We start from the raw sequence: 24,563 nt of genomic DNA, 5'->3' as shown, positions 1-24,563 counted from the left end.
ATGGTGAAATACCAGTTTGCTGCAAGTTATCTCCCTGATAAATGTTATTCAGCATTTGTTAGCGTGAGAGGCTGGGGTTTTTTTGAAGTTTCTTTCTTAGCCAGCTATTAAGTATCCTGGATATTAAGTGACTGAGTAAGTTCCAGGGTAGAAAATTGCTTTTGCTATTGCAGTCCACTGAGTATGTCATGGACTTCACCCATATAGCTCTCCTCAGCCAGGAAATAGCTAATATTGGCATACTGGCATGCTGACAATGAGCTGTCAAAAATGTCGTGAATTCTAAAGAGGAAAAACCTATGCTTATCTATGGTAGACATGTTTGGCCATGTTTTAAGTGTTCAGTTTGCAAATAAGGCATGTCATTTAAAAATCAAGACCTGTCGCTTCATATCCTTTTGAAATTATCATAAAACACATGCAGCAGCTTTTCAAACCAAACTTTTGATGTGCCAAAACTGTGCCCCACATGTAGTGACCACCCTGAAGTGCATGTATATGAAAGATTTATTACAGAAAGTTGCACAGAACAGGTGACCATTCTGTCTAAAAAGTGAAAAAAACTATTTACTGGAAAAAAGTATATCAAGACAATATTTAACATAAGAATAAAACATCAGTTCCAGTCCAGACCATGAAAAAATATATTAAGCCAATATTTAATATAAGAATAAAACATCATTCCCTGTCCAGACCATGATTTGTCATGTTTATTACCCAAATTCATTTAGAACATTTAATATGCTTTGTGACAGGACGGCATTTTAGTGTCCAGTCTTTGTCCTACAAAGGAGGCTTCCCTTCCTGCCTGCCTTCCTTCCAGCCGTAAAGTTTTGCCTGCATACTGGGATTTCATTTCCATATCTGGTTCTTTGTTAGCTTTAACTTCTTTTTGTCAATTACATTTCCACCTGGCACAGAATTAGCTGTTATACAGTTAAAATTCAGTGAATGTATTAAATGGGTTTTGGAATTAAATGCTCTCAAATTTTAATTACATCAGATTTCAAATATTGGACCAACTTCTTCTCCCGTGAGTAGTTCCAGCTAAAGTCAATACGAATATTTTATGAGTTATGCAACAGGATTTGTCCTGCCTTTCATAAGTAATCCTAACACCCACACACAGAGTATTTCTCTAGTTCTTATTCTGTGAAAATACAAGTTAGAATATGGACTGTGTAGTAACTTATCTGTTAGGCTGAAAAAGAATGATAGGAAAATGCCAAGTAAATTATTTAAATTACTTGCTCCTAAGCATATTTCAAAAGAAACAAATATTAATAAAAATAAAAATAAGAATATATGTGCATTCAATATGTCTAATTTGTATTGTCAATTTTTGATGAACTTACTTCCAAATTAATTGCAGAGTATCCATTTAGAAGCAAGTTGCTTTATTTTCAGACTGATAAGTAAGAAAAATGCTTCTAAAATGTCATGTTGACCTAATTAAAAATAAAAGTAGGAATAAACAACTTGTCCTACCTCCGAGTCTATTTGGTTTCCAAAGTCATCTTTTTTTGAGACCTTTTTCTGCACATGTACTTAGTACAATACCTGGGACAGTGAGGCCTTCGAGCACAACATAACTTATGTAAATACAATTATTCCTATCAACCTTCCTGAAATTTTATCCACATTCTTTACTGTAGGCTAGGCCTATATTTCATGATAGTTGTCTCAGGATCAGAATAACCTTTTTCATCATAAAAATGCATTAACATCAGACTCTTTCACTGGAAAAGGACTTGTTCATTTTAACTACCATAGAGATGAAAGCTAAATAGTGAATATTAACATTTTCAGACAGAGATAAAACCTTAGAGAAATATCTATTAAGTAATTACAACTCTTTTTCTTGCACAAATACATTTCTATATTAAGACTTTAAGGGGTTTTTTAAGTGTTCATTTAGTGATGCACAAGTCAAGATACCATCATCAATAGAATGCTAAATGTATGGGAAAACTGGTGTCTTGCAGAGTATTTTTCCATGAATACATGTTTTATGTCTTCCTTGTTACACTAAGGAAAAATCTCTCCTTTGTGTCTGTCTGAACAAGCCCAGCATGATAGTTCAGAGTAGCTCCAAGCCATGGAAGCAGCCTGGCCCCAGGACAGAGGTCCTTGGAGGGCTGTGGGGAACAACACCACACAGGGGGACTTTGCAAATCACACAGCCCTCCCAACTGCAGCAAGGTTGTTTGCTGTAAATGTCCTGCAGTGTGTCAATATTGAGATTTTTGTCCTCCTATCATCTCCAGTGTTAACAGCTCAGCAGGGAAGCTCCTGCTGCTGCTTGTATCCGTGCAAATTGTCTCTTATGAAACCATCTCATAAGGGACATAGGCAAATGTCCAGTTTCTGTAATGGTGATGTTTGTTTATTTGCAATTAATTAGCCGAGATTTGGCTCAGTGATTTGGAACCTGAGTTAGCAGGTAACTTTAGCAGGAGGAATGAGGTCAGCCTGTCTTTTGTACTTTGGGACATTGTACCACGTACATCCCAGCCTGGAGTCACAGCATGAAGCTGCCATGTGAGTGCTCCCTTGGGGTGCCACTGGGCATAATTCAATATCACAAGCAAAACACAATGTGCTTAAGGAATTCTGTGCAGTTTTACAGCTGTAGTCTGGTTTCCTGGAGACGCTTCAGGATCCCAAATAAAGGAGCCATGTGTGATGCCTGATCCTTTCCACTCTGCTTCCAGAGACAATGCCCTCAAGTATTAACTGTGGTCCAGTGATCTTTTTGGAATGATGCTTCAGGGTTGGGTTGAAAAGGCTGGATGTCACTGCTTTAAGCAAACAGGAACACTCAAATCTACATTGTATCTCTTTAGGAAAACAAGGCAGTTGAGGTAATTTACAGTTTTAAAGATACTCTGTTGTGAAATAATATCTTGTCAATCACATTAAAAAGGGCAGGGGAAGCATAAGCCAAAATATATAAAGCACTGTTAGTGGGCAGCAGGTTTCTTCATAGTGTTTTTCGAGCAATAAGCATAGATAGTGCTGTTTCTGGCAGCAGTGTGCAAGAAAAATGAAATAATATTGTTTAGTAACAATGATGGTTTATCATCTCCTATAGATTTTTCAGAAATAGATTTTCATTTCCAAGTACAGAAGCAGAAACATCAAAAAATTTGGTGAAAGTGGGATTTTTCTGTTTTTACACTATTACAACTGAAATTAGACCTTATTTGCTATTTTATTTTCAACTTAAAGTCTAAAATGCCAAATATATGTTCCGGTATCTTGTATCTATTAAGCAGTTACTGAGTTCTCACTTCTCATTCCTTTCAGATACAGAAGGTCCCTATGTAGTGTTATTTTTCACTTCCTTCAGTTTTTGCAACCAATTCCCACATCCTCTGCAGCTTTTCAGATATTCTTTTATAAACTAATTATCCACTGAAGACAGGATTGCACTAAAGGTTTCCCACCTTTCTGATAAATATTCTTTGTACTATGCTGTGGAGTAATTTTCTCTGTCTTTCTCTGCCTTTCTCTGCCTTGGTGACTATTTTAGCATTGTTTTCATACTGTGGGTCTGCTGGAGAGGCTTAGACTAAACCACCCAGGACATGCTCAGTCCTAATGATCATGACACAAGGTACTCAGGGGCATTCAGTGACACATGCAGAATTCCATGCTTTATTGACCAGGAATACTGAGAGGGTATCTTAACACCACTCCTCTCCTGGGTAACAGTTATGCAGATAGAAAATTGTGCCTATTGTTTCTATTCAGGGAGATGGCCTAAAGAGAAATATGTAAGCAATATCCATTTTTATTAGGAGATGTTTCAACCCTTTTGAAAGTTTTGTAATTTTTTCTTCTGGCAAGACTAAGGCAGAAATGCTCAATTCTGCCCATTAAGACTTGGGATTACACCAGAGTGTGCTTTTCTGTGAATAAACAGCTGTTCGGGGGAAGAAAAATACCCAGCTCTAAAATGAACAAAGTTCTTAAGATCATTTGCTTTCAAAATGGTCAATGCAAGTGCCATTGTATAATGAAACGTCACAGGCACTTAACTTTTATGGAGCAATTATTGACTGGTCACTGTGTTCATTTTCAGACATTAATGCCAAGGTCAGTTAAAACTAACCAAAGTCCAGATCAACATATTTTTCTTACTAGAAACTTGCCAGGATTTTGTTTACATTTTTCTGTCCTGGTCTGTTTTCAGACAGACCAATCACAGCTTTCAATGCCTGTATTCTTTTACCTGTTATCTTTTCATTATACCTTGCCCATTTCCATGTTTCCCACTAAATGTCACTTCCTACAGCTGAAATTTAATTTGAATTGTTAAATATATTCATTCTACCAGAGCTTTGAGCATGAGTTTATGATTACTTCTTGGCATATAGCTTGCCTCAGTGGGATGTAATAAATTAGTCTAATCATATGGTGAGTACTTACTTCATTCTGTGTTTGTTCCTGCTAGGAACTGAAATTGTCTCTGTAATTGTATGCAAATCCCTTCACCAGAATAATCAAAGGAAACCTATGTGTAGCTGCCCATCCTCCATAAGAGAAGCATAAAAGTAATCTAACTTTTAATTCTATTTAAATGAAATGTTGTATCTTCATATGTGAAATGTAGATACAAAATAGAAGAATAAAATTAACTATCTGTGAGTAGCAGATGATAATATTGCTAGTTGCTTCTAGTCCTGCTCTTTACACATGCACAATATTATGTTAATAGTGTTACTGGCATTGAACCTTAGAAATAATAATATTGGTGGTTTTAATTTTAAACATGGAGGAGTTTCTTCTCATCCGATAATATGTGAGATATATGATGGAGGGGTTTGTGAATTGCCTTCAAGAAGGTGCCTGTTTCCTTCTGCTGCCTGAAGAAGGATTCTGGAGGAACTAGCTCAGAGTTAGCCATCAAACTCTCAGTTGAGATGAATTCTCCTGTGATTCTCTAACTCTAAGGCATGTTTTATATATTGGCCTCAAATCATCTTGATTTGCTTCTGTGACCTCTGTCAAATATTTTGGCATTAATTTTTTAAATGTGGACACCAAAAAGAGATTTAGTCGTGTAGGAGTAGTCCAGTGTTCTCTATGAAGATCACATCACTCTCTTCCCCATTTCTCTGTTTAAGTATCTAGATGTTACATTAGCGGTCTTACAGCATTGCTGGAAAGGATTAGTTCTGTGTATCAGTGACTGTGATAGCAGTGTTTGTGAAGACACTCAAATGAGGCAAGGTTACTGAGTCTCTTTTCCTCTGCCAGTTCTTTTCAGAGGAGTACTGAAAGAGTGAGAAGAGACTAGAGGAAGCCAAAAAATTCTCTGTTCATTTCCCTTCCTTGAAATTTTTGTCATTTATTTGCATGCTGCTTTGCAGAGATTCATATAAAGCAGTTACAGATCTGCATACATACAGATGTATTTACTTGTATGTGCATATATATGTACACATTAATGTCTTGGAACATTTAAAAGAAATTATTAAAATGTTTTCTCACCTTTTTTTTTCTTTGTTTTTTAAGAAACTCAGATTCTGAGCCATTTTCAGGGTTTAGTTGAGAGTGATATTTGCAGTCCCTCAGATGAAGTGCCTGGCAGGTGCACTATTCAATATCACAGAATCATAGAATCATTTAGGTTGGAAAAAATTAAGATCAAGTCATAAAATTAACCCAGCACTGCTGTGCTCACCCCTAAGCCATGTACCTCAGTGGCACTCTACATGTCTTTTAAATACCTTCCAGGATAGTAACTCAACTCCTTCCCTGGGCAGCCTATTCCAAGGCTTGACAACCCTTTTCATGAAGAAATGTTTCCTAATATCCAATCTAACTCACTCCTGGCACAACTGAGGCCATTTCCTCTTGTTCTGTCACTTGTTACCTGGGAGAAGAGACCAACCCCCACCTGGCTACACCCTCCCTTCAGGCAGTTGTAGAGAGCAGCAAGGTTCCCCCTGAGCCTCCTTTTCTCCAGGCTAAACACCCCCAGCTCCCTCAGCTGCTCCTCACAGGACTTGTGCTCCAGACCCTTCCGAGCTCCCTTTCCCTTCTCTGGACACACTCCAGCCCCTCAATGTCTTTCTTGCAGTGAGAGGCCCAGAACTGAATTCAAAGCCAGGTAGGGGGAATGGTCATTGTCATGACACTTCAATAAAAGGCACTATATGAAATCTTCTGATGTTTTACAAGTTGCTGCTCCAGTCCAAAAAGAAAGAACCTCATCCTAGTGCTGGTCTACATTGGAAAAGCACTGAATTAATTTTAGGAACTGGAAGAAAATCACAGATATTTAGGATTATCTCCAAATTGTTAGTTGTTTGTTGGGGGAGCAATTAACTTCTAATAAATTTGTGATCCATGTGTCAGTTTAAAAGAAACAGTAAGAGATATTTCAAACTCACTTGAAACAAATGGTAACCATAATCGTAGCGTTCAAATTTTAAGTCCTGTTTTCCCAGGGCTTGTTACATTTTTCTGAAAAAAGTAAATTCTTCAAAGTGTAGATTTCAAAAATAACGCAGATGAAATTTAAAATCAGAAATAATGCACCTGGGATCTACAAATAGAATTTACGGAAGGAGTGAGGTACTAAATATTATCTACTATGTAGCCACCAGTAAATATGGACATGGCCACAAGTGCAAAGAGACAGAATTAAGGTTGTGACTTCCTTAAAAAGAATGCTTGTTAATGTGAACACCAATTGTTTCAATCTGAAGATAGTTCTTCCCATTTTCTCTCATGCAGGTATTAGAAATGACAGTGCCAATAGGCAGAGATTGTCAGATATTTTACAGTAAAACACTACTTTTCTAACAAATCCCTAAAGAAAGGAGGCAGAAGACCTGACATCAAGATCTTCATTTAGCACCTACAGTCAGTTCTGTCCTGGGGCACAGGTATCTTATTGAGGCAGATGCCTTGTGGGGAAAAGTAATATGTGACAATATAGACAGCACCATAATATATTAACCAGAATACATTGGAGTACTGCTGATTTGAAGATACACCAGCTCGAGAGCTTTAGCTTGCAGTGTTAATATCCTTTGACATGGTTCTTTCAGATGTTATTTACACAAACGTCTGTGTACATTTGTATACCATCACAGGGCAAAGTAAGTCCTATTAAATTGAGACTAGAGGTAAATTGTCAGGAAGCTAGCAATTTCTGGAAAACAGCTATGCCTGAATGAAGATACTGCATAAGAAAGATAATTTATTAGTATTAGTCTTACAGACTGTAAGTTTTAGTGAATTTAAAATAAGGTAAATATTTGAGCATATTTTATTTTCTTCCAAAGTTCCTTTTTTCCTCTTTTCTGCCCTTTCATTAAGCATACTGATACACGTTAGCCCTAATGATTGTCCCAAGATGACATATCAGATAACTGGTTATTTAGAGAGACTACATAGGTGATCTGACAGAGGGTAAACATACCACGTGCTTCTTTTTTTTTACCCCCTCCCTTTTTTTCCACTTTTTGGCTTAATTTCTGGGGGTTTTTAGGTAATAGTTTGTAAAGTTTTGATACCACTGTTATTATATGCAGTTTCTGATTTAGCATTTAAAGTTCTGGAGTAAGAATTTGCTAAAATTTGCTAAGAATGTGTCTTCCTTGCTGCTTGAAAACTACAGAGGACCAAAGACCTCTCATCTGAGCCAGTCATAGCTGAAGCCTATAGCATAACTAAAAATATACAAATAAAAGTAAATACTACAGAAAATGCTAACAAGGTACAAAAATTTGGTTTTGTCCTGTATGTGTAAGTACCCTTGGATGTTTTTTTTCTCCATGCATACTTGTCATAAGAAAGATCATGGGACTGCAATATTATTTTGAAGGCATTTAATGAAATGGAAAGGGTAATGGTATCTGAAAACTGTGAAAGCACAACCAAAACTATCAGACTGGCTTCAAAACCAGGGCTTTTCTTCAGTCCCTCTGAAATTCCCACTTATTGCTATCACTTGGCACTTTGATGAGACACCTTTATAGTGCTTTTCATATGAAGGCTGCAGACTCTGAAATGCAAAGAAGGGGGAATATCTTTCTGCTGAGTGGGTGCAGCATAAATGGAACCTGACATAGCTTGAATCTTTGATCATGAATTCCCATTGTGGTGTAAGCCAAACCTCCTCCCATATGCTCCCTGAAAGCACATTTCTTAGGCTATGTTGCTCCACTTAAGACTTTCCTTTAAAAAAGAAGTCATGGTTGTAATACATTGATAGCATTTTCTTTTAGCTTTATGTTGTCCTCAGGAAAGGATCATTAAATACTGCAGATGAAGTTGTGCAGGTACCAGTCTCGACAGGATTAAGGACAGGAAGTCTGGCCATAAACCATTGCAAGATCTTGTTTTGAAGGTGTCTCTCAAACACCAAGAAAATATTCAAGACCATAGTTGTCATGGAGGCAAGAAATGTGAACTCAGAGGTAGTTTATCATCAAATATTCTGAAATATTTGAAACACAAATACAATAGAGGAGATGACTAAACAGGATCCAATATTTCCTTAGTTTTGTTTCAGAACCATCTGTTATAAAATTGTCCTGATCAGTGATGGTATAGGTGGCTTAATTCACCATCTACATCATAATAGATATGTTTGAAAGTACACAGAATTTGGAAAACTAAGTAAGCCCAAACATGGGTTGCTCAAAAACAGATTATGTGAGGTAAAGTAATTTTCATTCCAGTGCAAAATAATTGGCTTTCTAGACATTGGAAAAAAAATTAGGTGTCTCATTCTAGTGCGAGTTTTTACAGTTTCCATGAAATTTTGCTAAATGAGTGAATTACATTTGCATGGCAGGGGTTTGGTAGTGGGGATCTACAGAGGTGGTTTCTGTGAGAGGCTGCCAGAAGTTTGCCCCATGTCTGATAGAGCCAAAGCCAGCTGGCTCCAAGATGAACCTGCCACAGGCCAAAGCCAAGCCGATCAGTGGTGGGGGCAGCACCTCTAGGATAATGTATCTAAGAAGGGGGAAAAAGCTGTGCAACAGAAATAGAAGTGAGATTTTGAGGGAGAAATAGCTCTGCAGACACCAATGTCAGTGCAGAAGAAGGGGTAGGATGATCTGTAGCCCCAGAGCTGAGATTCCCCTGCAGTCCCTGGTGCAGACCATGGTGAGGCACTGTGCCCCTGCAGCCCATGGAGGTCCACAGTGGAGCAGATTATAGAATCATAGAGGGGTTGGAAAGGACCTTAATATCATCTAGTTCAAACACCCCTGCTGTGGACAGGGAGCCTTGCACTAGACCACGTTGCTCAGAGTGCTGTCCAGCCTGGCCCTGAATGTCTCTGGGGATGGGGCATCCACGACTTCTCTGAGCAAGAATGACCTTCTACAACCATATGCATGACTGAAGAAAGGAGAGGTGGAGAGAAGGTGTTTCAAGACTTTTTCTTCTTATTTTACTCTGATTTGATTGGCAATAGATTAAGTTAATTTCCCCAAGCTGAGACTGTTTTGCCCATGACAGTAGTTGGTGATTGATCTCTCCCTTTCTTTGTCTTGACCCATGTTTTCCCTCATCCCGCCCCGTTGAGGAGTGAGAGTGACAGAGTGGCTTGGTGGGCACCCAGCATCCAGCCAAGGTCAAACCATGGCAATGAGCTAAAGAAATTTTGTCTTGAGGATTTTTTTAGATCTGTAAAACACTAATCACACTGGAACTCAGAAAGAAGTATATGAGATTCACTGCCAAATAAAGAACTATGAAGTATCGATCCATTCTGATTGCACTGTTTCTTTTTTTCCAAGTATCTTTGTTAAAGATTTGTATGAACCAATACAAAATACATTTGCTAAACTTGCAGAGGATAAAAATTTAAGAGGACTGTGTGTACTCTAGAATACATTTTTAAAATACATCACATTTTCACCAATGTACTTTAGGAAAAACTTGGATCAATTGCAACATAACCAGAAGAAAGCAAGGAAAATTGTCAGAATTGGGACTAAAACATTTTCTACAAGGAAAAACTGAGAGGAACATGTTTCAGAAAGAGAAGTGCAGATAGAAAAGAAATGTATCAGCAGTCTTCAGTTACATAAAGGATTGCTTTAGGAAGAAGGGAACAAACTGTTCTCCAGGCCTGCTAGAGATAGGACAAGATGAGTGGCTTTAAATTATGCCAGGGGAGACTTAGGTTAGGCTTTAGAAAACATCTTCTAATGATAAGGATAATTAAGCAATGAATATATTACCTAGAATGTAACAGAATCCTCTTTAGAGTTTTTTTAAGGATAAAGAAAGATATCTGTCTAGAATGTTTTAAATATAATTTATATATCTAGGGGGATGGAGAGATAGAGAGAAATAGATGGAACTATTTCTTGAGTTCCCTGTCTTACTTTCCAATCTCTGCATCATTTCTATGTATTCAGCCCAAGAAGGACTCAGAACACACCTGCAGATCACTCTGTCATCTAAAGTGGCCACTTTGTATGTACTTTTTTGTTGGATGGTCTGGCTCCATTTCGAACTGCAGAGATAATCACAGGCGCAAGTGATTGTGTTTAAGGTCTGGAAGCTCTGCGCTGACCAAAAATTTGAAACAAAATGATTTAATTAAATTAATGCTATTTAATAAATTTAATGCTATTTAATTAAATTAATGCTATTTAATTTTTTTAAAAACTTATTAATCGCAAGGAGGAAAACTGAAATATACTTGAGGTTGACTGCTTGTAGTTATTGGTGGAATATATGGTCATGCATCACTCATACTGTAAACTTTTTTTATGGTTTTTGTCACTGTATTTTCAGGATTCATCTCGAAAAGATCTGCCAGATAAATGGTAGATATTTTTACTGAGCCTTATGTCCAAACTCCTTCCGCATTCATTGTAGTAAGAGAAAAGCACCTCTGAGATAGACATCTAAGACCAAAAAAGGGGGTTTTCATGGGAGACATGTCTCTCCTTTGAAAGCTTGGATGATTAACTTAGACAAGTGCCCTAAAAACAGCTAGAATTAAGTGGCATGAATCCAGTCCTGAATATCAAATATGTTGGTTTATCCTTACCAAATGATTTTTCATTTATTCTTCACTTCTGCTGTGTGTTTGATTTATAAAAAACTTACCCTAATATGAATTCCTATAGTTGGAAGTAGCTTTCATAAAATAGCTCCAGCAGTGTCTGGGGCTTTTGGGATCATAGAAAATTTTGAGAGTGGGATCCATTCCTGTTTGAAAATTAACTGTCCCTGAAAGACAAGCAAATGAATTTGCATTTCAGTAACGTGCAATTACTGATGATGCCCATCTTTGGAAAAGACCCATGTTTGTCAGAGTTGTTTTCTGTGCCTGTGGTCATAACAAATATATTGCATATGCTGTTTCCAAGTTTATTAACCTCTTAACTTGGTGATTCAGTATTGTTAGTCTGCCTACCATAGTAAAATACAGTCATAATATGTAAATATTGCATCCTCTTCATTGTAGAAAATTAATAATAGGTTACTGCACAGAAGTTATAAAATGAGAATTATTACTGGGGGTGCTACTGTTTGAAGCAAGCAGCCACTTCGCTGTCTGTCTCCTGGCAAGACCATCAGGAATAATTGCCTGTGCTTAGAGGGTTGGGAAAATGGTTTCCCAGAATGAAAAGGCTGCTGGAAGATGAAAGCTATTGAAATTTAATTATATCACAGTAATTGATCACTGAAATATATTTTCTGGTGAAAGCAAGGAAGCAAGCAAGGGAAAAAAAACAAAAAAAAAGAAAATAAGAAAGGAAAAGGAAAAATGTACATTCCAGCAGAAAAATATGTCAAGGTGGTGCTCCTGTATCTCTTCAGTTTATTCTGAACATGCTGAAGAGATTTAGATATCAGATTTTATTTTTTTATTTAAATTGAAATAAATCAAATCATTGACTGCTGAAATTAAATTGGTTAGGGGAAAGCCTAGCTGAAGACAAATAAAAAAGCCTGAAAGGCAACTGAAATTTTAAAATCAAAAAGATAACTTATGATTTCAGCTACTTGGGTGGAGGATGGTTGTGTATAGGCTCCAGTTACAGCAGTGTTGCAGTGAGTAGGAGGAATCCTGGACTACAGAATTGTCCATTTTACACACTTTGGCCCCCAGAAGAAATCTGACTGAAGAAGCAGTACTCTCTCTACAGCACCAGGTGCACATATGCTATTATTTTTCTATGGCTGATGCATTTTTTGGTGAAAGAAATGCCAGTGGGTTTTGGAATGAGGGAAGAAGGCTTAAAAAATCTGAGATTTGTTTGTAACATATTTAGCTGTAGTATCAACCCCAATACATAGATTTCTTGCAGAAGGCATCTCCAGCTTTTATTTTTCAGGAAACAAATAGAGAAAATTTTCATTTTCTTCTTTGGGGGTTCTTTTATGGTTTTTTTCCCCTAACATTATGACTGTATGTTATCTTTTGGGGGAAAAAAAAAGTGAAAATAGCAGTATGGTAGATCATCACAATTCCACCTGACCAGAGAACAGAAAATCAAGGAGAAAAGAGATCAGAAAACAAAATCTTTGCAGACTTGCCTTCTGTCTGTTTTGGTTCCAGGATATTGAGGTGGAATTGGTATTACTGGTCTTCAAGCAGTTGTTAATAGTATCTACATTTAAGCAATGACCTACAAAAATCAGTTGGCAGACTTCTCATCACAGGTCATTTGAGGCAAATTCCCCAGAATGCAGTCCTGTAAATAAGAAAAAGAAACTCTTGCATACAATGTCCTTGCATTTGGGAATGACCTCAGCTGTGCTTTCAGGAAGTTCTATGGGTGTTTTATTTTGTTCATAGATTTGATAATTAAAAAAAAAAAAAAAAAAAAAGAAAATGCAAACTCCGTGAAGGACCAGGAGCTTGTTGATACAAATTTCCAGACTTCGAAATTATGCTTGAGCACAATCATTTTTTTAATAAATTAGTTATCTGCATTTCAAGGTTGAGTTAGTTGATGAGGAAGGTTTACTACAAAAAATTGTGAGAATTTAGCTTACTTTTATTTATTGGCATAGTCCTAAAGATTTTCTTAAATAATATTTAGAAAAATGTGGATCGTGCAGCTCAGCTGATATGAGCTAGCCTGGGAATTTTTTGGTTTACTTTTATGCAGCAAATAGTATTTCTCAATACACAGGAAGGAATGTATTCCAGAAAATGAATCATTCATCTATCTGTAACATAAATGAGGATCAACAGCAGGTAAACAGAAAATAAATACCTTTTAGATGACAGCTGTAATATTCATGTCTGCTGTCTTTACTTGGGCAAACATCTTTCTAAAGATTAGGAATTTAGTTTGAATAGAAATTCTGCATTCAGTTTTTGAGAATTATTCCAGGTTAGTTTCAGAGGTTTTTGCCTTATAAAATGTTTGCAGGAACTATTTTTTTTTTTCCCTGTCAGCTGTACCCAATTATTTTGGACAAATAAGCATTCTCCACTGCATGTCTAATTTTTATGCCAACTGAGCCTGTGAATGCCTTTATTCATTCTGTGTAAACTCTGTCCTTGCCAGTCAGTTATATTAAAAATTGTTCCAGCACACTGAATAGATGACCATGCCACTGATCTTACATAGGGATTCGGAACTCTTCTGATGGAGAATATTGCACCATATCCTCTTACTGCTGTTTAGCTGGGTTGTGCTATATGTGAAAATCCTCATCTAAGTGCCAGCTACTGACAAGAAGCTACAGAAGCTTCAAATACCTAAATGAAGGCAGTTGCTAATGAAATGTGGCAAGTGAAACCTTGATCCAAGATAGAAGAAAAGGTTTTCTGTGTGTTTGTCTGATATTTGTCATGCTTTGTGCTGGGATAAATTACCAGTTTGATCAAAACGCATCTTAGTGAAGTTGTCCAAGTGAAATAAGAAAGGAAGGGGGGTATGTCAGTTGCTGTTTCAAACACCATTCATTCTGAATCAAAGAAAATGTTAATTAGTGTCAGGAAGCTGAATTAAGTAAATGTTGACTGCCTTCATAGCGAAGATCAAGTCAAAGTTACAGTGTAAGCGGAGCAGGAACCCCTCTAACATTGGAGTAGGTTTAATACATGTCTATATATGGAAATGAGTAGGAAATGAAACAAGAAATACAATGTTTGGGAAAGAATCTTGTCACGATTTGCAGAGATAATTACAGGCAAAAAGGAGATTGAATATAGCAACAGGAAAAGCAGAATAATTACACAGCAATTAACAGGAAAGCTGTGTGGTTGTTTGGAAAAAAAATAACAGTCATCAGGTTAAAAATATATGCTGAGTACAGAAATGTTTTTAATACTCGATACGTTGAGTATTTGAATTCATTTCCTGCAATAAAATACTGTTTCATAAAATAAATGTCTCATTTATGTTATAAATTACTTTCTGCATTTTGTGTATTTATTATAATTGTTAGTATTTTTATCTAAAATATGTCATCTGAATTGGAGTAAAGAACCTAATAAATTTTCATTTTGGAGTGCTGATGTCTAATGTCATAATGATAAGAAAATACAGATTTCAAGTTAATATTTCAAAGACTGTAAATGTCATAGGAGCCAATGGAAAAACAGCTACTCCTAGATTTGCAAGAAAATCCATTTCTCATGCGTCCTAAAAATTTCATAATCCAATAACACTGTTGTCTATTTTTATTTGATTGCAGGCAAACTCAGATTTTGGTTTTGTTGTAGGTCTTCTGATAATTAGTTAGCAACGACATACTCAAAGTGATCTTTCTGAAATGTAACTTACAAAGATTCCTCTTCAAGTCTGCGAGAATATCTCATAGTTCTTGATAGGGAATCTGTCATGCAGTGACATCTTAAAGTGCATTAAAATGACACCTGTGGGTCACTGCACCCAAGCATGGGATCCTCTTGTTGAAGAGGGAATGATGCTACCACTCGGTAGCCACATCACTAAGGAAAAATTTTAATAGATGAAATCTTTCATTTAAAACTTGTGGGGAAAATTCTGCCAGATAATGACTTAAAAGCCACAATACTTCCTGTTGTGGTTCTAGACAGGAGGACCTTCTTCAAATTGTGTCATCTGTATGAACATGTTATTGAGAAACATATCTGTCCTTCTGTTTTTTTGTCTTTTTTAAACATTAACTCTGGGTGTGAGGTGTACAATTTCCATTGCTTTAAACAAATCCCCCACTTACTCTGGATGTAAAATAGAATAAGACATGCTTCCTGCTTCAGGAGTTGGTTGAGCAAGTCAAGAGGAGGCTTGCAAGCTGTTCTAAATCATGTCATAAGCTCCCCTGCTGCCTCTGTACTGCACATCCCCAGAGAGACAAAAGCCAAGAGCAGGATCAAAGTGAAGGGCTGATGGGCCAGGGCAGCCTGAGACTGCAGGCAGACAGCCAGCCCTGCAGAACCTCTGACAGGACACTGCCTTTCCCTTCCATGAGCAGGCGTAAAGATGACATGGGGGGCATCAAATACTGGTACTGATAAAGAGCAATAATCCTGCAGTTGTAACAGTTAATGTTTCTCTAGTGCCCTTCATTCATTGACCTCTAGTCTCTTTGCAAACATTGATTCAAGCTATATGGAATCTGTGCACAAGTTCAATATAATTTCTATTCATGCATCTATACCGGCATGTAAATGTATATGTATAATTAAATGAAACAAAGAATTCGTTCTAGGAAGCACTAAAAACTGCTTGGATTAAGTGTTGTTATTAAAAAAAAACAACCCAAACCAAAGCATTTGAATGCTTTTCTGGTATGCAAATACTTCTGCTTCAGATTTTTCCATTGCTGTGTTGGGAAATGCCCAGATACAGAAACTGTGCAAAACTAATCTGAGAAGCTGAATGCTTGACTGGAAGAGTTTGTATGTATGAATCATATGAAGATTATCCATGATGCTCACTCCCAGAATCCTGATCACAGTGACTGTAAAATTCGTTAATTACATACTGTGTGCTGGTCATGACAAGCAGCATAGGTAGGGTTACAAATATTCTCTTATTCCCTTCCCTGCAGGAGCAAATGTTAAGAGACATAATACTGACTAAGAACAATTCCTCTTCAAAAAATGCAATGATTGTGTTACTAGTGTGTTGTATCCTTCTCTCTTAGGTTATTCAATACTTCAAGCAATTATGGAAAAAGCAGGACAAAATAGCTGGCAAGTCAGTGCCATCTGTGTGGAGAATTTTAACGATGCCAGCTACAGGCGGCTTCTAGAAGATCTGGACCGAAGGCAAGAAAAGAAATTTGTAATAGACTGTGAAATAGAGAGACTTCAGAATCTCTTAGAACAGGTAACACCTGCTTTTAACGTTACTGTAAACACATCACTGAATAAACTGATAATCTGCATTTTGTTTATTTTCTCAATTGAATTTTTTGGTTTTTTGTTTTGTTTTGTTTATTTTCTTTTACTTCATGGGCCTATATTTGTGTGTCCACTTGCACGTTCTGTTTTCATATGTAATACTGGTCTTAGCAGCCGGCATGTCAGGGGAGTGAGCCTCTCCTTTCCCCCTCAGGAGCTTGGTGGGGAAAGGTGCCAGCAGTCAGGGCAGCTGCACATTTGGTCCCGCTTCCCAGCACCTCCATGCCTGATACCTCCTGCATCTGGGTCTGAGGGCTGGCAGAACAGCATGGTGTTGCTGAGCTGCCAGTGTGCACTTCAGCCTGTACCTTCATGGGGGTAAAGCTCTGTTTTGTTTGAGGGGGGAAAAAAATCTTGTTTAAATCCATTATTCTTCCTATTTGCCAAATAGTATAGGTCTTGTATCACTAGCCATAAAAAAGCTTAAAAATTATTGTTACAAATATTTAAACTGTTAGTTTTCTCATGGTAATTAAGGGCATGAGCAGCAGTACAATAAAAGGGCTATTGAACTGGGAAGAGAGGTCAGGTTCTTCCATCTGTTATTCATGGAAACATGCTACTGGGGAAAGAAAAGACTGGGTCAGACAGGCTGTCTTGCACTTGGTAGTATCTATACCTGTGTGCAAAGGGAATATCAAACCCTGCTGCTCTGATGTGCCAAATCTATCTCTATATAGTGTTTATGTGTAAACTCCTTCTTAAATGATGGAAAAAATTAAATTACGCTTTGGAAGAAAAATTTTGCCAGATCACAGGAAAATAACTTACAGTTAACTATCTGCTTCTCATATGATCCCACATATTACAGTGCTGTGGAGCAAGTTCACCATTCAGTGTCTCCTGCTGCTGCAGGAATTGCAGGGAATGAATGCCATCTGCTGGTGCTGGCCTCTCTGCCACCACTCTGCTTCTCTTAGTTAATGCATTAGAGAATTTTGAAGATTTTGTTGCAAAACCGTTCATGAAGTATCTGCCTCTGAAGTCACTGAAAAAGGAAATGTCATTTTTTTTTATACAGAAATAAATCAAATAGTAGTCATAAATGCATCAAATAGTACTCAATGTCATATATACATCAATTTTGCTTTCACTGGCAGGAGGTAAAGAGGGAAACTGAGAATCAATAGTGTGGCTGATATAACAAGGCCTTTTTCTATGACTATTGCCAAGAAAAGAACAGACAATGCCATATTGTTCAGATACTCATTTGGCCATTATATTCTTCTTTATTCTGAATGCCGTTATGTTTTAACACATACTTTCTCTAGCTTATGATGAAATCCTCCCTCAGTTCAGCCTACATTATAGTAAAACAGAACACCCATGTGAGGGTCTCCTAAATTACATTCAGAAAAAAAATTTCTCTCTCCCTTTTGTTTCTGCACGTGATGTTACCTGATTTCTTTTATGTGGCATGCAAGTATGACATGAAAAAAGTATGTTCTGTTACCACAAGTCTTGAAGTACACCCCACAATCCTGCATAGGTGTATCTACTGACTATCCACGCAGTTTCAAAGGAAAATGAATTAATTGAGTACACGTTTGGATCTCACTGATCTCAGGTTTGCATTTTATTTGCATCCAGGAGCTGCTCCTCATTTTTCTTCTAGATTGGCACCTGCACAGTCAGTTCATACAGGTCTGGATTTTGCCTGCTTAAAGTAGGTAGTTAGTGCAGACATGCTAAGAAATAAAAATGGTGTGCATGGCCTCAAGAGACTGAATCAGACATGGTGAGTTTCTCTCACACCTCTACAGGACAAGCCTGAAAGCTAATTGAGCTCTCTCTTCATTAGCTGCACAGGGAGAGTTGAGGGTAGGAGTTAACACCTAACATGCAGCATACTTTTATCACTTTTAGGAAGTGATTTATCTGGCTACTGTCTAATTTTGGGTGGGATAAATTTTACCTAGGAAATCAGCTTTCTTGTACTTGTGCTTATGTTTATTTGCTTCTAAGTGTAAAATCTTTGCCCTAAATTTGTGCTAGTGAAGTGAAAGAAACTAGCTTGTGGGCTTAGAGATATTTTTCTTCTCTCAGTAGTCACCATCTATATATATATAACATATACATATCTATATTTGCATGACCTAATTAAAATGGAAGTCATATATCATGTGAATTCCCTTCTCCCCCAATATGCATGGAGATTCTCTCCATCCTTCCAAAGGAAAGTCACTGTAAAAGCAGGAATGGTATTACAGCCAGGCTGGAAAAAGTATATAGAAGAGCTGCAGCTTTACTCTCCCTTGTGAAGGTCCTGGTCTTCCTAGGCAGGCTGACCTAGAAATGGGCCTGGGGTGCTGGCTTGGGGTTCCAATATGACCTTCAAAGACCAAATGCTGCTTTAAGGATGGGCAGTCAGAAGCAGTCTCAGGCACAAAAGCATTTTGTTTTCCAAAACTAAGAATGAAGAAATTAGCAAGAAGAAACTAGCAAAAAGAAATTAGCCTGGTGTAAAAAAATGCAAAATAACAACCATTTTCAAATATCAGCCATTGACTTTTTCCCTTTGCTTGAGGGCTTTAATAACCTGTAGCAGACAGGTAAGGTGGCTTCACAGATGGACTAAAAGTTGGCATGTTCTTCCCTGCATACACAGAGGAATTGATTAAGCTTCAGTGAGTCTAATTAACTCAACTTCTTTCCTGCCTAGTTCTCCTGTAATTGAGAGCCTAAGTTGTGACTATACTGTAATACTTTGCAATGTACAAGTAAATGTTCTGCAGAACATTTAGGAAAAGTAATTAAATCTCAGTAATGAGACCATAACTCAAAGTGCTTTGCCCTTAAATCTACACTAATGAAGGGAGGGAAACTGGTTTGTGGGCTTGTGGATTTCTTCTCAACTGACTGCCCATGTACATACACATTCACACTTCTCATGACTGTGTACCTCAAGCAGTGAAGACTGGAGACTTTTCACTGGCTGTGTTCAAGGAGTGAGCTAATGTGCTCCTCGCCTGCCCATACCTGCAGCCCACTTACCTGACCTGGTTTCTGCTCATTGCCCTCTTCAGCTCCCAGCAGAGGAAAAACAGCCCTTTGCTGTTTCCTTACTTCTTGTACAACTTTACTGTCACCATTTCCTATTTACTTTTGTCTCCTATACTGTAGAGGCTACCCCCACACTCTGTATGAGAGACTTGTGTTCACAGAAAACTTCTCTCCTGGAACCCAGGGATGTTTCTGAATTCCAGACTCATTTCGTGCACAGCCCAGGATGTGCTTTTTTTATAATGTGATCTTCGTTTTAGGTTTTATGTTGGTATAATGTTTTGGGCAGGACCAAGTCTGTTTGTCTTTTTTTGGTGAAATACAGAGAAATGGAGTTTCATTTACAGATTTCCATTCTGGAAAGGGACAGTAGGGCTGGCATTACATTTAATCCAGAAGATGGATTCATCCTGCACTCAAGGGTTTATATCTGATTTGCTTGGATTGCCCTCTCCTGTCTTCATCTCCAAACTGGTTTCACATCTTTACTCTCAAGGATATGCCAAGACTGAGATGGTTTTCTTGCTAAATCTGTGCTCCTCTTCTTTGGTCATGTTCACCCCCACAAGACTGAATTTGAGGTATTTGGGGATTACTGGAGACATTTTACTTGATTTTGTTGTTAGTGCCAGTTGGCATGGCTCATATCAATGCCCTGTTTTAACATAACACTGAAGCAAGACATCCATTCTGCACACATCGAAGAATTGTTGCCTCTATGACCAGGAAGAGTGACAGTGTCTTCAGCCTATCTGAGTCAGCGGATCTCCACCCACACTTTATAATCTGCTGTAATTTAAGCATACCAAGATAATTTTAGCTCCTGTTCATCCTTTATTCTCAGGATAGGGAAAGAACACCTTACCCCAAAAGCAGTAGAAATAAAATGGAAGGTGTGTCTGTCCATGGCAGGGGGCTTGGAACTTGATAATCTTTAAGGTCCCTTCCAATTCAAACAATCCTAGGATTCTGTGATTTTATGAAGATCTATTCCATGTCAGATTTCTACATAGCCTCCAGAAAGTATGTTTCCATTTTGGAGAAAGCACATCTATGCTTAATGGTTATAGAAAACTTTCTATGCTTAACAGAATGTGTTCTATAATCTTGTAACTGATCTCACTAAATCTGATTAAGGTCTCCCTAGTTTATGCACCTGACCTTTTGTTTCATCTGCTCATACACAGCCATAATAAAAAATATGCAACAAGTTTTTAACTCAAAACATAAACCAGAATAGTCCTTTATTTGTATTGCATAAGTGACTGAAAACAGAGTCAAAGCCCCATTTTCCTACAGGCATGACATTAGGGAGTATTTTTACCATTACATTTACAGATTACTGGGATGAGACAGAAAAATGGAGCTAAAACAAAGACACAGAAAGATGAAATGATATCTCCACAGTTTTATGTAACAGCTATAGCTTATGTAGCAGAATGCATTGCTAGTGATTCATTTTCTGTCAAGGACCGTTATGTCCTTGTTTACCAACATCCCTTTTTTCACAATACTTTCAGCAGGTGGCCTTTTAAAAGCACGAAAATATTCTGTTTGAATGAAAGGATGAAAGTCCGTGAAAGAGATGGAAAATTCTCTGCTTCTGTGTCTCTTCTTTACAAGCTGTGTTTCTAAAGTGCTCCCATGAATTTATTACAAAGAACTTTCTGCTTAAGATGAAACGAATGCTTGAAGCCCTTTGTAACATTATTTCCATTTCATTCCAACTAATCCACTGACACTGGCAGCAAGCTGTACAGCATCTGAACAGTCCAGGCCAAAGGAGTTATTTGCCACATACAGCACAGCAAGAAACACACAACTGTTCATTGAGAGTTTTGCTTCTTTTCTTACTCCTTTTTATTTTATTTTTCTTCCTGCCTTTTAGAAATAGTGTATCTGTTTGCCTTTTTTGTTCATTCAGTGAAAATCAGAAGTCAAGTCAGCCTAGGGCTGAAAGATATATCTACTAAAATTAGAAAATCGTTGCTTTATGGTTATATGTATTTATTGAATTTCTATCTGAAATGCAGAATCCATGTTTCAAAATAAATGCGCCAACAAAAGAAAGGTGGGTTTATTTATTACTGAGAAATCTCAAAAAAAACTATTGCCACACACCTATTTAAGCTGAAGTTATGAAACCCCAAGTCAGGCTTCCCAGTCTAACAAAATCTTTTTTTTTAAATTTTCTTCCCCCACAGAATTTTATTCACATTAGTATTTATTTATCACTTAATTTGTGTAAGTACAATCTGAAACAATCCAGAGACTACATATAGCAGATTGAAGTGGTGCTTAGAAGTACTAAAACAAGTGATATCCCTTAGGTTTTTCATGGTCTTTGTTTTTCTCCAACACCACCACTTCCACAAGTACCATGAAATTTTTCTTCCCAGAAGTATACAGAGCAAGAAAGAAAAGGCCAATCAAGGAATGGGTGGAAGGTGTCAGTACCTATGTGCTGACCAACAGAAGGTGTAGTGTCTGGGTGCTTCCTGTCCTTTTTGGTGGCTAAAACAGATGTGTCTCTGTTCTCCACCCAGAAGCCTGTATTAATAAGGACTGTACAGACTTAATGCCTTGGATGTCTTAGGCAATGTCTTAGAGGTATTGCCATCCTTTCAAATATAGCAGAAATTGCCAAACATGTTAAAAGTCATTTTAGCAGAAAATTGATGAACAAACCCACTGACAGCTCAGCAGCACAAAAGTGATTTCCTTAGGAAAGATGACTGAAAATGTATAGCAAAACATACACATTTAAAGAAATGTCATGGCTCTCTCTCCTAAACTGTACTTGCATTTAATTAGTTGGGATACTTTACCTTCAGTAAATACATGTCATTGTTTGCTTTTTGCAAGCAATGCTGGTGTAGTAAAACAATGAAATTGTGATCAGATTTGAAAAACATTGCAGCCAATAATTTTGAAGATTTCAGTGAAAACTTATTTTATCTGTATTTGCCACTGTATTTGCTCTTTTTACTTCTTCAGACATTAATAACCCTTATTACTGGAGAAGCAGACTGTCATTTGCTCAGCCACAGCTGATCTCACAGCTATTTCTTATAGCTTGTTCAGTGCTCAGAAATGTGTTCAGGTATACAATGCAGTCAATACTCCAAATAGATTTGATAATTACACTGAAAAGTGTAAGCTAAGAATCATTTAGATCGTGAAGGATAGTGTTATTAACTTTAAATATTTTAGCCCTTTTCTTCTGGTCTTTCAATATTTTTTTCGTTTTGCAGTTGATCTATATCAACAAGACGTAAAATTATGTAAGGAAGCTTTCAAAAGCATGAAATGCTGAAATTGGAAGTTAACAGTTTTGTTCCCCTGTCCATTTTTCTGCCAGAATTCTCCTTGTCAGCACATATTAAGCACTGCAGAGAAAACAAGGTACCAGAAAAAAAGGCTGGACTCTTAGAGCTCTGAGACTTGTTTTTGGACAGATTTTGGAGATGGTTTTGAAATTCAGACTGTGAAGTACTGACATGAACAGCTGTACTTCACAAAGTAAGAGAATAATTGGGATTGGAAGTCGCCTCTGAAGATCATCTCTTGCTGCTTAGGGAGGCAGGCTTAGATCAAGTTACTTATTTGGCCAAATTTTGAATGCTTCCAAGGATGGAGATCCTACAATACTTTTATTTCCTTTCGCTACTTGACTATTTCATAGAAAAAAAATCAATTCCTCATATCTATCTGGAAATTCTTGTGTTGCAGCCTGTGTCCTTTGCCTTTTGTCCTGTTGTTGTACACCTCAAGGGAGAGTCAGATACCCTTTTCCCTACACCATCCCATTGTGTATTTAAACCCATTGCTAAGATTTCCCTGAGCTTTATGTTCTCCAGGTTGCTCCAGTCACAGCTCTCTCAGTTTCTCCTCATACGACAGATGCTTCAGTACCCTTCATGGCCTTTCTCTGGACCTGTTTCAGTATGTCCATGTTTCTTTTGTACTGGGGAGCCCAGCACTGGGCACAGCACTGCAGATGTGCCTCATGGGATCACCTCCCTCGACCTGCTGGCAATGCAGTCTAAGAGGCTGTTGGCTTTCTTTGCCATGAGGGTGCATGACTGGCCCATGGTAAACTCAAACCAGAAGCCCAAGAGCTTTCTGGCAAAGCCTCTTCCTTCCTATCCAGGGTGTACCCAACCTGTCCTGCTGTGCTTGCTGAGTCAGGCTGAGAGTCAGGCCACGAAATGAGGCACAGATGTGCACAGATGAGCTCCTTTGATTCACAGTGCTCTCTTTACACACCTGTAGGCAGGTCTTGAGATATAGAAATACCTTATGAGTGAGCAAACTGTGTCATCATCTTGTATTGAATCTTGCAAAGCTATAATGTGCTTGCATCAGAAACAGCCAGAAGGAATACCAGGATGATCAGATCAGCTTCTGTGCTGCGTTGTGTGACCACATCTAAAAGAATCCTTCACTAAGCCATGAAGAATGCTTCTCCATCATTTTGGTTCTTCATTCTCTGATCCTGCGTACTCTGCTACTTCTTCCTTACTTCTGATAGCCCTCTCAGGCAGATTTTTACCAGAAATTCAGTTTAATTGTGTCACCACAATGACCTCAACGCAAAGCTCAGCAAAACAAGCTGAAAACACAGGCTAACAGTAATTTCATTTGCCTAGGACCTTTATGTTTACTTCTTCTGAAAGAGAATATTGCTACTCATGATTTTTGTTTTCTAGGGCTTTTCATATGCAGTAACATGACAGTGTTTGTTTCTAATGCTTACACAAACAGATATGTCCATAAACACATCTGCATGGATATACACAGGACTATATTCAGAAATGTTTCTGCTTTCTGCATGAATGGCAATGGATTTCCTTTCTTCTTCCGTCTGTAACAGTTCCATCCTCTTCCACCATCTCCAACTGACAAAGCTGAAACCTCAGCACTCTGTGTGTTCAAAGCCTTCCAATGTCCACTGTGAACAGCATTTTCTTCTGAATTTTGCATAGTCCATCAGTTTTGCTGTCAGAGATCATCAGTCTAGCTCCTGGTGTACCACACAGGCTGATTCCAGTGTGTTTTTCCTGCATCCTGCTCTCCCCAGCCCATAAGAATTAAATAGGATGTTTCCCAGTAGATGAGCACTTTTCTCAGCTCTGTCAGTGCTCTACAGCATCAAGATCAAGCCTCACTGCTCATGCAGGGCTTATTTGCCTTTAAACACAGAGGT

At 37.8% G+C, this 24,563-nt stretch overlaps 1 protein-coding gene across 8 annotated transcripts in view; it reads left to right on the top strand.

The window, feature by feature from the left end:
- GRIA4 (glutamate ionotropic receptor AMPA type subunit 4) overlaps positions 1 to 24,563 on the top strand; it is a 215,361-nt gene that overhangs the window by 109,332 nt on the left and 81,466 nt on the right. For all 8 annotated transcript variants that reach the window (XR_014852989.1, XM_085064116.1, XM_085064106.1 and 5 more), the window contains exon 4: positions 16,093 to 16,277. Coding sequence is in view for 7 of the 8 variants with exons in the window: in XM_085064116.1 (XP_084920242.1) it covers positions 16,093 to 16,277 (185 nt within the window). In the remaining variant the exon portion in view is untranslated. The remainder of the gene's footprint in view (positions 1 to 16,092; positions 16,278 to 24,563) is intronic.

The sequence above is a fragment of the Lichenostomus cassidix genome, chromosome 1 (genome assembly GCF_008360975.1).
Source record: "Lichenostomus cassidix isolate B80296 chromosome 1, HeHo_3.0, whole genome shotgun sequence".
Classification (NCBI taxonomy): Eukaryota; Metazoa; Chordata; class Aves; order Passeriformes; family Meliphagidae; genus Lichenostomus; species Lichenostomus cassidix.
This window is presented reverse-complemented; position numbering and strand designations above follow the sequence as displayed.